The sequence below is a fragment of the Sturnus vulgaris genome, chromosome Z (genome assembly GCF_052056855.1).
Source record: "Sturnus vulgaris isolate bStuVul1 chromosome Z, bStuVul1.hap1, whole genome shotgun sequence".
Lineage (NCBI taxonomy): Eukaryota > Metazoa > Chordata > Aves > Passeriformes > Sturnidae > Sturnus > Sturnus vulgaris.
Genome location: NC_142283.1, coordinates 18,722,249 through 18,739,332, shown reverse-complemented (window position 1 = coordinate 18,739,332; position 17,084 = coordinate 18,722,249). Strand labels below are relative to the sequence as shown.

Here is a 17,084-nt window from a genome sequence, read left to right as displayed (position 1 = left end):
CTTTTACAATTGACATTCAGAGACTTAACTCTTCATAGAGGTGGAGGATATAAAAGCCACTCTTAAGAGTCTTCTATACTACAAATTCAAAACCATTAGAAAGTTAAAAAAACTAAAAAACTAAAACACTAACTAGAAAACTAAAAGCTAAAACTAAAACAATATATTTCTAAAAATATAAAACTGCATTCCTTTCAAAATAACTGACTAAACTTCCTTCAACAATGTTCAGTTCCAAGATGTAACTTCTATTCTTTCAGAACTCAGGTTAAACAAATCAGGTAGTTTGGTGAAATTGGAGTGCTGCTGAAGTTGGTAAGTGGGAAAGCATTACCTATAATGTGAAGCTAATGTCAGCTGTATGTGGAGCATGCATCTTTGTATTCAGCCATATAATATCCTAATAATTTCCAAACAGTTAATTATCGATAATGAGAGAGAGACGGGGAATGGTGATCAGAATCCAATTTTTACTGAGCACTACATGTGCTTATATACCATTTACAGGAAGGCTGGTAATATTTTACTACAATCATCTAGTTAACCATACAGAGACAAACTTTACATATGGCCTTAGTAAAATCTTTTCCCGTAAGCCAGACATGACTCTATCTTCTTGCAGTCAGAGCTCTGTTTGCTGTTGCCAGGGCATCCTCGCTGCATATGCTTATTAAATTATTAAATTAAATGCAGTACTATCAGTCTCATTTGCATTACCCATATCATTAGTTAATGGCTAACACCATTAGAAAACTCCAGGTACTTGTTTCAGTTTAAAGACACTTTTCAGTTTAAAGACACTTCAGATTAAATATTTAGCTATGGAAAACAGGTTTTCTTTTTTACCCTGGACTTCCTAGCAACATAAAGAAAAATTGCCTTTCAAAGTATGTTGGCTACTTTGTGGCAGAAGGAATTAAAGGAATTATGGTAATGCTTTACACTACCCTGAGAACTGGAAGCTGGGTGATCACAGCAGAAGAGATGCACTCGTTTACAAAGACTGCTCAGCACCAGTCTGAAAAGTGTTGCATACATATCCTCAGCAGAGTATCAGTTTTTCTCTCAAGTAAGTTTCCAATTCCACAAAGCATTTTTTTAAGAGCATTCTGGATTGGTGTCCCTATACTTAAGTATCTGCTTATGTAGTAATCAACTGGACTAAGTCACTATATGTATAGAAGGTAGAACTGAATAATAGTTACATGTATAGAGTGACTTGATTCAAAAGCAGAAAAGAGGAAAGAAAACAAGAGAGAAAACAAAAATGAGGAGAGAAAAATCATAAAGATCTGAGACACACTTCCTTTACTGAATTATGTTTATAGTTTGAAAATTATACAATTCTCATGGCAAAAATCCATTTCTTGCATAACAAAAACAAGAGGCTACATTTTCGGAAAGTTTTCACCCTTTCCATGCTCCTACAGAGAAAGCCAGACTTATAGATGTGTAAATAGATCTCAGAAGCAGTGATTTCTCAGCCAGGAATTTAACTACTGGGCTGGTTTGCACAAAATCACAGGGATAAATTTATATAGCATTTTGGAATATTTGGCACAGTGGAATTTCGTGCTTCACTGCAGTTTAAAGCTCTGTGGAAGAAGAATGAGAAACAGGGCCCTCACAGTTCAGTCTTCTCTAAGAAGAATTTTAACGTAAAACACGTAAAACATGCCACCTCATTCTACCAGAAGCTTAGCATGTTCTCAGCTACAGTGTACCACCAGTTTTAATGTCATCACATTTAAGAAAAACCTTTAATAAGCATAGCTGAGAAAGCAATGCAAGAGGTCTGGAAGGGATGAGCCAGGGCTATGAAGTTTGCCTGCTTTTAGTTCACTCCAGACAGCAGCTGAGAAACAGACTGGGAAATATGGGAGAGAAATAAAGATGAGGGGGAGAGAAAAGAGAGTAAGAACAAAGGATATGAAAAAAACGTAATACCAAAGAGAGAGATTAAAACCAGATGGGAATCCTCATCATCTGAAATCTAATTTACATCAGTGTTTCAAAATGAGTCAGTCAAACTGGGGCAGCAAGCAGAGAAACAAAGAAAAGGAGAATGTAATAAATATTTTATTACATTAATCATAATAAGCTGCACTTTAAGTCTTGGCCAAAGCATATTCTTAAATCAAGCTGAGAATGTGAGCAGTTTCAGACTTAAGAGCATGAGGCCCACATGACTGTAATTATCATAATAAATCATACTGTGAAACTCTCTACACAGGCTGACAGCACTTGGTTGATATATTGCTTATTAAAGACTGCAGACATTTTCCCTCTATTTTATTAAAGTGCCATGGGTAGTGAATAAAAAAGTACCCTTTTCTATTCTATCTACTAGTTCAGCCAGAGGAAGAGGAAATATGTTAGCAGGTCACGCCATTTACTTCTGATAATACAGATTGCAGCACATGCACCCCAAAGAACTGCATTTCAGTATTTTTTCACTCACCCTCTTTAATTTAGCCAAGTACTCCAACTGCCTTTTTAGAGAACTTGACATATCATTTCTGAAATTCTGGTGATTTTGCCCAGTCAGACCAATTTGGTTTTATCTTTCACTGTATATTGTCCAGTAGGAGTGGAGCAAGTTACAAAGGGCATAAATTCTATAAAGAGCTCAAAATTTACAAACCTGCATAAGGAGTTCTATGCATGCTTTTAACACACATATTTCTTTTGTCTTCACTGGCTCAGAAAGCAGTATTTGAGAAGCAGCTCTTTACAGAGTTCTCCAGAGAGAATGAAGTCTAACATTTCAAGTGAAACAGCTTTTAAGGTGGATTTTTAAGGTGGATTAAGGCTGCTTTTCTACTTTGTGCCAAGTCCTCTCCTCCTCACACTCTAGCAAAAATGACAACTGAGCTTTAATTTAACCTTAGAAATCCAACTCTCATCACATTAATGGAATGGAAGTTTAAAATGCAAAGGTCCTACAAGACTGGGGAAGATTCAAAGCTGGGCAGAGGGCAGAGATATGAATACATCCCAACTTTGGGAAGGAGGATAACCCTCGAGCTGTGATAGGCAGCTGCTCACACACACCATGGCTGACCAAAGATCACTTTATTCCAGACTAGCCATGGCATGCCCAGGCATTTGCCAAGACAAGGACTCCCAGGAGGTGCAGGAGCACCTGGAAAATTTGCTCAATGAGTAGACAAACCTGCAAGAGAAGCACATTCATCAAGAGCTGGACTGTTGTTCAAGGCACAATTAATTTCTTTCTGTCCTTGAATACGTGTTTAAACCTAATTTATCATAGTTTGACTGAGTAAATATTTAGTCACATCTTGCAGCTCTGCTTGAGTAAAATGAGGAGTTTCAGATGTTTTCTAGCTATGTACACACTCAGGAGAGTATACACAAACTACATACCGCTCAGAATACTGTTATCATTTCTCTTCTGTATTTACAGTGTCAAAATTTTCCTGTCAGGATTGTTTTGTTATTTCCATAAAAATAATTTGTTCTTCTTTATAGGATATGAACAATCGGTTCCCCTGCTACAGAATGAGTTCATACCAAAACTGGCACAAACAATTAATATAAGAAGTGACATGGGGTACAGTTTAATTGATATAATTGTGGACGTGTTATACATATACATGCCTATTATAATAAGCACCAGCACAATAAACAGTCTGATGTATTCAACAGTTCTGTAAGTGAATGATAAATGGGAGAAGTTATTGTCACTGTAAGTTTTCTGAGGACAATCTCAAATCAGGGAAATGAAAACAGAGATATAAAGCCAATTCTTTATACAGAGAGGAAAAATAAATCTGTTAGCAAAAAACCAAAATGTCTATCAGCATATAGGCATGAATACTGTTCTGTAATGCTAGGAATAGTGTTCCTGTCTATTATTTTGTTTTCTTGGATTTACAGTCAAATGAGAAATGAAGTCCCAAACAAATGGCAATGCTCCATCTGCCAAGAGCAAAGGACAGAAAAAAACCTCCATAAGCTGGCACATCAACATGACTGAAGGACAGAGCCTGTAACAATCAGAAAAGTGCTCCAAGTTCTGGACAAAATGAAATTACTCCCATACAAAACCATCAATGCTTCTGTGGCTCATTCATACTGCTATGTTTGACCAGTCACTGCAGGAAAGCAGAGATTAGGCACATGCCCAGTGAAAACAGAAATGAGTGTAAACAGAAAATCAAAACAAGCTATCCAAGGATCAGAGATAACATCCTTATTGCTCACAGGCTTGATCTTTGGGTTTCCTGATTGAAATAATACAGTAATACAGCACATGCAGCTGTTTCACTGGGGTGATGTGACCTGGAGTAGAATAGCTCAGAATACATCTTTTCCTTCTCTGAACAAAAACAAAAGACCAGCTTTTTTCTTTCATTTTTTTCCTTCCCAAGTACAAAACAGAAAGTAATTGATTAAATATTATTAATCCATTGTTATATGTTTCCAAGTGATATTTTCGTCATAAGACCTATGAAGTTGATGAAAAGCTACAACAGAATGCAGCGTCACTGTGATAGTGACCCTCAGTTCAATCAACAGGAACACATGCAGAATTTCTCTGCGTGTATGTGTATTGACTGTTCAATTAGAGTTAAAGGGCTTAAGAGGTATATTTTAGAAGCAAGATGCAGCCAATGCACTTAATGATCAATGAATATTAAGCAAAGCTTTAATAATACAAAGTTTTAATTACTCAGTAAGGTCCTCAGTAGCACTTTTTAAAAGGTATAGATGAAGCCCTGCCCCCACTCCCACCATGGGCAGGATTCAGTGGGAACCATGACCTGGAAACTGCTGTGTATAACACAACATTTGTATGATCATCAGCATCCTTCCATCTTTAAAGGGCAACATGGCTTGGCTCCAGAGAAAAGTAGACTTACTTGGGTAATGAAAACACAGTTCTGCCCAACCGTTCTACAGAAGCCACCAGCCATATTCAAGCTGTTCAAAACAACCGGTGCTGAAAGCAGCTTTTCTGTGACCATTCTGTGGAGTGCCCCAGCAAGAAAGAATCATCAGGGAAAGCAGGTGTTCCAGTTTATCTCTCTTGAGGCTTTGATTTAATAGCCTGTTTCAACACTTCCTGGAATTGGCATATCCTTCATTTAAGCATACTTATCAAAGAAAGATAAATTTCATCATGTTTCAGTGCTTCCAGGATCTAAATGTTTTAGCAAGCATTCCTCTCTGCTGTGCCAGCCACTATAAAATACCTAAAATATCATCATGCTTCTGTTTTCTTTCCCGAAAAAATTCTAACAAGGATTTCTGTACTCCAGATTTTTATCTTGCTTAGAGAGATAGAAAATACACTCAGATTTTTTTACTGATCTGTTTCATGCTCAAGCAGATTTTAGGTTCACTGCACAAAAAAGGATGACATGACAGAAGAAGAGGGAATTATGTCACTAAGAGGGATATAATTTAGGTATGAAGAATATGGGAGAAATGAGTAGTCACTGCATGCTGGCTTCACAGAACAGCTTATGCAAAAATGGCACATTCCCATCACTGAGACAGGTGAAAATGAAAACAGCTCTCTCCAAGGTCTACTGCTATTAAAATCTTAGATCTTGAATACATATGTGAAGTAGTCCTTCTGCACGTATAGAATCATTGAACCACAGAATTTTTAAGGTTGGAAAAGACCTTTAAGATATCAAGACCAACCACCCACCTCGTACAATCACCATGTTCACCACTAAACCATGTCCTCAAGCACCATACCCACACAGTTTTTATAGTTTTATAGGGATGATGACTCTACCACTTTCCCTGGGCAGACTGTTGTAATGCTTTACAACCCTTTTTCTGACGAATTTTTTCCTAATATTCAGCCTTAACCCCTCATTGTGCAGCTTGAGGCCATTTTCTCTCATCCTGTTACTTGCATGGAAGAAGAGACCAACACCTACCTGGCTGCCCAGGCTAAAGAACCCCACTTCCTTCAGCTGCTCCTTATCAGACTTGTGCTCCAGATCCTTTCCCAGATTTGTTGCCCTTCTCTGGACATGTTCCAGCACCTCATCATCTTTCTTGGAGTGAGGAGCCCAAAACTGACCACATGATCTGAGGTGTGGTCTCACCACTACCCGAAACAGGGGAATAATCACTTTCTTGACCCCGTTTATGAAGCACCAGCCTCATAAAAAGCAGAAAATCATTCTCAGAACGTGTCCTGATCTAAACCATCAGCCCAGGATCATCATCTCTCTTGGCTCCTGTGCTGCATCTCCTCTGCAGATCCAAATCTGATGCTAGCTTGTTTCTCTATTCTTAAAGACTCATAAATCATAAGCTGAAAATAGTTCCAAAATGAAACAATTGTAAAGATCACACAAAGGAACTGATCTCTGATCAAAAGCACCACGTCAAATAATCTATTCCCTAAAATTAAAGTGATGTTCAGTATAGATGTGTCCAATTTTGTCTGGTTTTTTTTCTGTATGTTTTCAGGACAGCTAGAGCCAGCAGAGGCATTATTTTCTTCTTTTATATACTAGTATCATAAAACAGAGAGCTTCATACAACACAGTTGCCCACTAAAGACACCCTAGAGAAAGACAGAACATAGCATCTGAATCGCGTTGTTTTGCAGAAATGATTGTTTTCTACTTTTCACTTGTGCATCCTATTTCTTGCTTTTATGCTTTTCATGTTAGGGTAATATGGGACAGGGGTTTATTTCTGGGTGTATTTTTAGGTCTGAAATTAACAGTGATGCTCCAGAAAACAACCATTCATTGAAATGATACACCTGGTATGACACACCATCTTCCTTAATACTATTTGTGCTATGATATTTTGAATGAAAAATACATATTTAAATGAAGAGTCAATAATTCTCAGTGATGCAATTCCTCTAGTCAGAACCCGAATGAATATTGTCAACTGTTTGTCAGCTGAACTTGGCATGCTTTACAAAATTAATCCTTAAAAACTGCTGGGACCTGGCTGCAATAATCCTTTTCTTTCCCTCCTAGTTGCAAGCAAACAACTTTCACAGATTGCATGGAAATGATCAATCTTTCACCTTCCTCCGTTACAGAGGATCAAAGGCCTATGCACCTTTTATTGCACAAATTCAACTGAAAGCCCATCCCCAAACATCTCCCACACCAATAGACTTTCAGTCTGAGAATACCCATGAATGGTTTCCTCCAAGAAGTGTGTATATCTATATCATCTATACATCTATATCTATATATTTCCAGTAACACTGCTGCCAGCAGATTGTGCAGCAGATAGTTCCACTCAGATCTCTTTATGCTGCAGGTAGTTCCACTCAGAAGAGGTCCATCCTGAAAAGAGGAAGCAAACCCTGGCATCAAGGAAAGCAGCAGCCTAATCTTTTGCATGCATAGCTGTTGTGATAAACAATATCTAGGACAACCTCTAAGTGACAAGTCCATTGCTGATTATACAAAAAGACATTCTGAGTCTGAAAGGAATTTTCACTAAGGAAAATACATCTGAAGTCCTAAAAGGTAACAGGTACATTACTTAAGCACAGTGAAAATCTAAAGATATTGCAAAAATTGATGAGTTTTCACTTCTGTGCTCTCCTGCAAAAGTTACTATCTTGATAAATGCCTCTTGTAGGAACAGCTGCATAAACAACTCTTGTATTAGAGTTGTTAGTACTATGGGTTCATTTATTTTTTAAAAATTTGTTTGTCATGTTGCGCACCCTGATGATAAAAGCAATAACACGACGACTCTGCCAAGGCTAAACTTCTCCTATTTTTGCTACTGTCCTGCTTTTAAACAGAACTCCCTTGTAATATGGTAAAGACAACTAATCATTACCTAGACTTCTAAAATAAAGACATCTAGTTAGACTTCTAGAATACAAGCCCCAGAACATTAGATTACAGTTTAACAGAATTTGGATGAAGATAATTGAAGATGGGAGTGGGCTGGCAAATCACTGCTGGAAAATCAGATGATTAATCCAGTCAGTAGCTTCCTTTCCCTGATATTTAAAACTACAATGATACAAGTTTATTCTTCTAAATAAGCCAGGCCCTAGCTACTTTTTAAAAAGTGCTACTTTTTTTGTAATTATGTATCTCAGCACTTATTATTTTTAGTCCATCGACTACAGCAGCAATAGATATCAATTATGAGATCTAAAGAGTCACCAGTGGACTTTGAACTCTTCAGTACAACACAAAGAGAAGAGACTGTCTCACCCCTACATACACTTAAGTGTTCACCTGACCACATTCAGCAGTGTATGTCCCTGTAGATATGCTTCAAGCAGTCACTTCAGCCAAAACTCACCAATTTTTGTATGTAAACTGCAAATACAGAGACATCACCAGTTATTTGAGTGTTCTTAGAAGAACTTTATTTAAATAAGAGTTTTGTAACCTTCTTTTGATGTGATTATTTTTCTTGTGCTGCTTTCTTTCTTGGCAAGGTTCCACTGGACTTGAAGTAATTACAACAAGGATTAATTTTGCCTTTCTGTATGCTTTATATACATCCCTAAAAAAGTGTTATTTTTCTTGTTTGCACTTCTTCAGAATGTGTGAGGCTGACACTTTTTTTAATAGATAAACAATGATTTAGAAGTTAGAGCTGAATCTAGTCAAAACTGTCAGTTCGTAAGGTGTGAAGAGACTCCTCTCTTCTCGAAATTTTGTAACGTTTATATGTTCATCCAACAGCTCCTAATCCGCAAATCTTACATTAGGATCTTGGTTCCCATTTAATTTAAACTCACACCATTGCAGACATTGCAGACAGAAAGAAAGGGGGAAAGGGAGAGGTCTTACTTCTTCTGATTGCAGAGAAATACTTAAAATATTCTACTAAAAGCTCTACATCAATATCAAACAAGTCTCTGATGCACTCCATTTTATAATGATCATGTTCAAAACACATCTTCAGCCTCAGTCTTCAAGTGGAAATTGAGTATTCCTCATAAATTCTTCAGCAATTCTGTTTATAAAGTAAATCCTACAGCTCTCAGAATCAAAACTTGGGTTCATTCAAAATAAGCTCTGTCCTTCTCTGAGCTACAGTCCCCCTCCAAAGCCTTCTGCAACAACACCAACTCCATTCCATTCCTGGTTTCAAATATCCAAATGTCACTAATTGCTCTAGACTGCATGTACTATAACCTTAAGTATCATATTTCTTACTCATCTTCCATCTCTACTGATGGCATCTACCTTGCCCTTGCTGGTTCTTGAATGTTAAAACCAGCCCAAGTACTAGCAAAAACATAGGACAGAAGAGGCGGTTTGAGAAGTAGAAATTGCAGAAATTCCCTGCTCTCCAGCATTGCAAAAATTCCTCTCCTAACAGATGCAAGTTCTGTCAGTTTTTCCAGAATTTAAAAAGGACTAAATAATACCTACATGCATTCTTGAAGGCTTTACTATGAGAATGGTAAAGTAAAATCTGAAAACTCACAGATGAATGTCCACTAATTAGTGCTGAAATGTAACAAAAAATAATTCAGTATATTCCACAGTTCTTAGATGGACACCTAAACACAAAAATCAGTGTCTAACCTATCCAAATCTTCATAGGGATGCCACTTCTGAGACATGAAAATATCTTTGTAGGGTCCCTGCTTACACATTCAGTTGCCACAGCTTAATCAAAGAGAGTAAATGATCTTTAAAAAAAACCCCATGTTTGAAAGAAAGACTAGTCTCTCTTTCAAAGTGGCTTAAAATGGCCTAAGATAACATATATCATCAAGATTTTTCATTTAATGGATAATCTCACTCAGACTTTCATGATCTATGGGATTATCATGCATGAAAACTATCAGCTGTGTCTGGTACACTTCAGCTAAAGCTCAAGTAGTATTTCTTGCTGGTTGGATTGCAGCCTTTAATCATAGCTTAAATAAGGCCTTAGTACTGTAGACCTTAGGCCTTACATCACCAGTTCTAATGGGACCAGGAGCAAAGCTTCAGATATTGGAGAAGACAAGGCAGAATTTAAATCCCCTGCTCACTTTCAACTAAACCTTTGATTAGTCAAACAAACATTGAGTCTATAAATTATTAAAAGCTCTAGGCCTTTTGATATAATTAGTTCCTGTCTTTTTTTTTTTACATCAGAATGTAGAAGACCCACATCTGTCTGTTTAGCACAGAAAATTTTTTACACGGGATAGATAAACATCCTCTTGTAGTTCAATATTGCTCAAATTGTATATATCATGCATCACTTTCAGTACATCATTCTTTGTTAGAAAACAATCTAACACAATCACAGTAGATAAGCAACCTAATCTAGTCTTTAATCAGACCTACACATTTGACCTGCAAGAATCTAGTCTGCATCTCTACTAAATTCAACTTTCAACATTGCCCACCTTTTTGCAACTTGAAGATTTAATAATGCCAGTACTTCTTTCCCAAAGGAGAAGGCTCTATGGAAATGGGGGACTTTAGTAATGTGTCAAGTTTTAGTCATAAGTCAATCACTTTATCTTCATTAAAATGCCATTACTTTTGAGTAAAATAACAGCAGGTGACAATATTGTATCAGTCTGAGGAGAGGAATTGCTTCTTTGAAACAGCACAAGAAATTTAACCACAAAGAACATAACTGAATAAACTGAAATTTGGACAGCACTCTGAGAAACCCATCACTGTCCATGCAAGAAACACTTGGAGGTTCAGAGGGTTGATTTAGGCAGTGAGTGTAATCCAGCTGCAATCCCACTTTGCCTTCAAAGTGAGGCACTAGACATGGGCCAATCCTGGTTTTGAAACTATATAAATGTGAAAATGTTGTGTTGCATCCATTCCTGTAAGCTTCAACCCTAAGGAGTAACAACTGCTAACCTTGTTTGGCTTCAGAGAACCTGGCAAAAACAGTTGAAAGGAGCTTGGATGTGTTAACGTTAATGGATCTGTTGAAAGTAATACACTCTCCAGATGTGGGAGTCAGCCTGACTGGGATTCCAGGTCAGGCAACCATCACTGAAGAAGAGTTGTATCCCAGTCCTAGACTGTGGGAAGCATTTGTTTAAGTTGTGGTGACCCCAGAGAAAAGTTCCAAAGAGTTATGGGATTAATGGGTATGTTAATGGATATGTTAATACCTCATTTACTAGTCAATTATCACCACTCCCAATTCCAGAATGTTCTCCCTTCCTTGTATCCCCATTGGCCCTCAGTTGGTGCGATGTTCACCCCACCTACCCCATTGGACCCTGCTTCCCCTTATCCCACCTCTGCACCACTTTCCCCTGTACCCATTGGACCCTACCTTAACTCCACCTCCTCTCTTACCCCATATTTACACCCTGGACCTCCCTTCACGCTCGTCTTTGACCACCGGCTCCCAAAGAGACCTCATCCCCTTGGTTATTGTGATCGGATTTTTGGGCCTCATCCCACATTTACTTTCATTGTTATTAGAGTGTTTTATGTTGCTAAGCCATGGTAGTCTTACCACTCTTCTTTTATTTTGCCACATTCACCCTGAATATCTGTGAACCCTAAAAAGGATTGTTGGGGACCAGCCTCGACCCCGAAAACACCTAACATGGAAAAATTCTGCTTAGCTTTGTCTTCCATTGTCCCCAACTGCAAGTTTGAGACTGAGCAAGTTGTAGGGGCAGGTTAGGAGAAAGCAGGCCTACATATAGCAGTTATAGGTTATAAACTCAGGAAGGCAGAATAAGTACATTTAACACACAATTTGGATGGAGTGGCATCAGGGATCCTGCCTTTCTCATATTTAGCAAAGCGGAGTTTGTTCTAAACTAGATGGAGTTTTGCAAGGGAATTTCCATGAGGGATGTTACATGACAGGACTACTGCAAAATAACATCTCAGAGATGCAGTAATGCAAGAAATGGGTCCCAAAGAAGAATTTGCTTTGCTGTAACTAAGACAATTACCATCCTTTCAACCTTACTAATGCTTAGTAGGAATTACTTAGTAAAACTGTATATTTAACTTTGTCTGTTGTTTTACCTGGCAAGATCTGCAGGCTCTTGCCAGTCGATAGATTTACTGGTGTTCAATCAGATTTCAGGATGTTCAAGTTACAGTCATGGCTTTTAGCTCTTACAGTACCTGCCGTAAGGACTGCATATAGGCAGGTTTTAGCCCTTTCACTGTCTGTACCCTGTCTGACCAGGCAGTCCAAGGCTGAACTGGCAAGGGAAAAGATGGAGAACTTGCTCTTGTGTCGTCTCCTCCTGGAATGGCACCACTAAAGAAGAAGCTGGAAGAATGAGAACTGTCTGTGCTCAGGTCCAGAGGGAGCTGACAAATCTGCTCAAGAAACAGATTTCCACATCCTTTTGAAGACGTGTGGCTAACAGTTATTCTGCACATGGAATAATCACTCAGCAGAAGCCAGCTGTTTTAACATGCTCTTTATCCAATAATATTGATCTGTTTGTGCCAATTCCATGTGTTTTGGCAGGGGATGAGAAAAATTATGACACGGTATATGAGAACTTGCACTGGGAAAATGAAAGAAAGAAAGATTTTATTATGGATTCAAGTCTTATCAATTTCATGGATTAAGGTTGTAGTTATACTTCTTGTATCCACAGACTGCTCTGACTTATAGGTAATGATTTATAGAAGAAAAAGCCTCTTTCCTGGTACTCTCCTTTGCCTTTTCAAGTCCAACAGTACTCATCTGACAAGGTGAAGGCAACACCAAACTCTCCAACTCTAGACTACACTGGCTGTGACTACTTCTTCCTGGTTCATTGAGAGGGTGCAGGGCCCAGTTCATGTCCTCCCTGACCCATGCACACAGGAAGGTTGCTGCATGCTCTCTCCCATGCCACCAAAATGGATCTTAACAACCAATTTGCCTACAGCTGCAGTACACTTTCTCATGTGCAAGTGCTTAGTTGAGGTTTTCTGAATCCTCTCCGAGCTGTATGTGGCTTCTATACCTACTGACTTATGTACCAGCAGGACCCTGATGCAACACAGCACATATACCCCGGCTGTACCCCCCACTGAGACAGGCCTGGGGGCCACCCCCAAAATGCCACCACTCCTCCAGTCCCACCCAGTGTCCTACCTGGCATCGGCTGCACTGCTGCCTCGGGGGTGGTGGTGGGCGCTGCATGGGGCTGCTGCTGGCTGGAGCTGACCTCAGGCTCGGTGCTCACCGAGGGCGAGCCGGCCACCTCACCACCTGGGGCCGGCTGTGGGATGGACGGGAGGGTCTCCTCACCAGCCGCCGGTGGCTCCTCCTGACCGGGCAGCTGCAGGGCTGAGAGGGGGATGCTGATGGGTTTCCCAGCGGTGGTGATGGCATTGGAGCTGGTGGCTGGCACCTGCAGGGCAGCCGCAGGGCCGCTGCCTGCCCCCCGCGCTGGGGAGGCCAGGGGTCCCCGGGGTGGCCGCTGTGTGGCCATGCGGGCCAGGCCAGGCGGGGAGGCACAGGGCCGCTGCGGGTCGGGGTCAGGGCACGCGGCCGGCTGGGGCACGGTCCTGGTGGGTCCCAGGCAGGAGGGCCCAGCCGGGGGCTGCGGCTTGGGCTTGGACATCTGCATCAGGGCCAGGGCTGGCCCATCGGCGCCGGCCGTCAGCTCCGCGTTGGCCACTATATAGTAGTCCTCAGGGAGCTCCTGCTTGATCTTCTTGAGGAGCACATCACTGCTGCCCTCGTCGGCGGGCTGCGCCTGGGCCGGGGCAGCAGCAGCCAGCCGCTTGCGGGGGCCGGTGGGAGCACGGTGTGGGTGTGGCTCGAAGTCACTGTCCTCATCGGTGACAGAGGACTCACAGACCATGTCGAAGAGGGTGGCCTCATCCTCGTACTCCTCCACAGGCTCGCCCAGCTCTGACGGCTCGCTGCCATAGGAGAAGTCGCAGGAGTCGCGAGTGCGGGTGCAGTCCAGCTTGGCCTTCCCCGGCCGGCCTGGGTAGCGCTCCAGGGGGCTGGCCTGAGCCTCTGATGGCACCCCCAGCATGCTGGGGCTGTCCGAGTTGAAGCTGCGGCTGTCCTGGAAGCAGACGCGCTCCTGGGAGCCGGCCCGGCAAGTGGCAGCCAGGGGCCAGTGGTAGGCATGGCCAGCACTACAGCCCCACATGGCTGTCAGGTTGCCGTGGGCCCCCTCGGAAAGCAGGTGCTTGAGGTTGGGGATGAGACTGCAGATGGTCCCATGGCTGTGGGCCCAGCTCACCAGCTTGGAGAGATTTTCAGAGGAGGTGTGAAGGCAGTCCTCCATGGTACAGGATCAACAGCACCTGGCCACCGAGAAGTCAGCTGAAGACACGGTTCAGATCACAGGGTCCTGGCACTGATGGTTGTGTGGTGCCAAGCTCATAGTTACTTCTCACCTGCAAAGAGACAGAGCAAAACCCCACTCTTCAGCACTCCAAAAGCATAACCACATTTGCATGGGAAGATGAAACATTTCTACGCTCAGCTAAACCCATTTCACTCTTATCTCATGCCCTTTCAAAATATGTCACAAAACTAGACCTCATTTTAAGCAGTCTCTATTCTCAGAACATCCCTGCAATATACAACTGAAAACTGCTTTTCAAACAAGCCAATTCAGTATCAGTGGCAAAATGATTAGCAGCTTAAATCTCTGACAAAATATAAAGGCAGCCCAAAAGATGGTGACTTGAATGTTCACACCTAGGAAATGAAAATTAAACAAAATCTTAAAACATACAATTAATCTTGAACACCAGGGTGGCAATCAAGCACCAACTTTTACTGGATCTGAAGAAACAATGAAGTTTTACATAATTTATGCACATTTCTCAACTGAATCAAATATCTCCTTTTCAACTGAATTTAAGAGGTATCAAAATGAAGGCTTGAAACTTGAGTTTTCAATACAAGGAATAAGCAAACAAGCTTTGACTGTTCCATACTGATAGTCATCAGTTGCTCAAAAGCCTCAGAGACTCTTAAAGGACCTGCAAGGCTTAAGCCATAACCTTCCTTTAACTTTGAGACTTAACATTTTGGGGTTTTTTATATTGTCTGTTTTCCAACATCTAAATCATGATTCAGTTCCAGAAAAACTTTTGCCATTTTCACCAAAACTATTTAGAAATTTGCAGTACAAGATAACAGCTAAGTCTGCGTGTCTCTATATTCACCTAGTGAGAGAAGTCATCTCTGGTGACCTCAGACAGCTAAAGTATCTGTGAACTTCTCATTTCTGCAGGTCTGTTTGGAGCCCACCCTAATCCTCTCTCTGCTGTGCTTTATGAACATGACTTGCAAGTCTTGGAGTTCCTGCTGTTCTCATTTCACTCTTGTTTTCATATAGGCAGAAAAGTCCATTACGTTTTTCCCACATGAAATGCAGCATTCATGGCAATGTTACACCTCATTTTATTCCTTGTCCCCTTCTACGCAAGCATTTTTAGATGCAAAATGGACACATAAATTACTACCTGCCTATCTCGTGTTCCTCAGTGTCACCTGTCACCAGTTAGCTGCAGATAGCTGTGTTTGCTCTGTGCCATGGGTAGTGAGGAGACTGTGTTTCAATGATTTTGTAGCTTGCACATCCCTGCCCACTCACTCCCATTCACCAATTCCCATTCAGTCAAGAGTTGATCTGTGGAAACCAAAACTGGAAATAAAATAGACAAGTACTGCCTATGATTTTCCCCACAAGGCTCCTCCCAGGTTTTTCCACCCCACCCACTGTGAGTCTTTGGTGGGGTCAAGAATGGAGCCAGCATGGGAACTTCTGCAAATTTCTAGGGTTTTTTTCAACATCTTTGAAATTAAGCATGGAGGGAATGAATCAACAGAAAGAAGCACATCATTAGGAAACAAAACCGTGTAAAATTCAAGCTTGTTTTTGCAGTAGCTCAAGCCAGAGTGCATGCACAGAGAACAATTGCCACAATATCTTGAATTCCAGCTCACATGCAAACAGAGATCTCAGAGCATCACCTGCAACACAAAGCTCCTGGTATGACCAGTGCATCTGTGAAGTGTAATAAATGCAGAAGGCCCCCAGTTTGCAAGTCTTTTAGGCGCTGGAGAAGACCTCATTTTTCAAACATATGACTTTTAAATATCTAAAGCTTCTTTTTTGTTATATTTTGTAATTTAATTTAAAGCTTTTAAAGATCACTCTTAACAGGGGTCAAGACCCCTGGGGCATTCATGCTGCTTCTAACAGACATATTCAAAGATATGTACCCATAACGTACCCTGCTACAGAAGAAACACCAAAACACAGGAGGAGGAGCACCATACTCACAGCAAGGCAAAGAAGACAATCTGGAAAGTGAACAGAAGAAGGGAGGAACAACTGATGTCCGCACTACAGTCAGAAGGTGCATCAGTGTAAACCTTGTGTGGTATCATGGAGCCACTCAGTCACTACACAGCCAGGAATGTATCTTGGGAAGACAGAAAGCCCCATTTGGCTGAAGGACCACTTTCCTCTTAGCGAAATGAGATAAGGTCTGCCACAGTCTGACTGCCATGGTCAAGATTGTTTGTGCAGTTACTCAGAAGTACTGTGTCTTCAGTTGCCAACTGCAACAGAAGTTGCCAATGGCATTTTGGCAGGGAGGGACTCATGCTGTAGAAAGCACAGAAAATGCATAATTATGTCCCCGGTTTTCTGAAGAGTACCTTGTCTGCTCAGTCAGACAGCAGGATCCTGGCTGACAGTCTGCTCTTGTTTTCTAAATCACATTTTAGAGATTATGAAAATTCTTCATTCAGACTGGCAAGATCTAATAAGATGACTCATGCTTAATAACCTGATAACATGATAACTCTGAAATCATACAGTAACTAGCAAAAACATGATGTAGCTTCAATGTGATCTACACCGGTATTTTAACTGCATTACAGAAGCCCTAATCTTCCACAGGACATTTCTGCAGTTCAGAGCCTACAAATATCTAATTCAGAGTGGAGTATGTCTGGGTGCTAGAAATTCACTTCAGCTATCTTGACCCTCAAGGAAGTGTCAAATTTTAAGACTTTTTTAGATTTTACAGCCTCATCTACAACGTACCACTATAATGACTAATGTGGATAGGATGTGTGCTGTACAAGAAGTGCTATTATTGCCAAACAATGCCTTGAGATCTGTTAATGGGTTAAGGGGAACACCATTT

At 40.9% G+C, this 17,084-nt stretch overlaps 1 protein-coding gene across 1 annotated transcript in view; it reads right to left on the bottom strand.

Annotated features, from left to right (window-relative positions):
- The window catches only part of KIAA1958 (KIAA1958 ortholog), a 66,695-nt gene that overhangs the window by 21,897 nt on the left and 27,714 nt on the right, over positions 1–17,084 (bottom strand). Inside the window, exon 2 of the mRNA XM_014889214.2 lies at positions 13,042–14,306. Within this exon, the coding sequence (XP_014744700.1) occupies positions 13,042–14,194 (1,153 nt within the window). The 5' untranslated portion in view covers positions 14,195–14,306. The remainder of the gene's footprint in view (positions 1–13,041; positions 14,307–17,084) is intronic.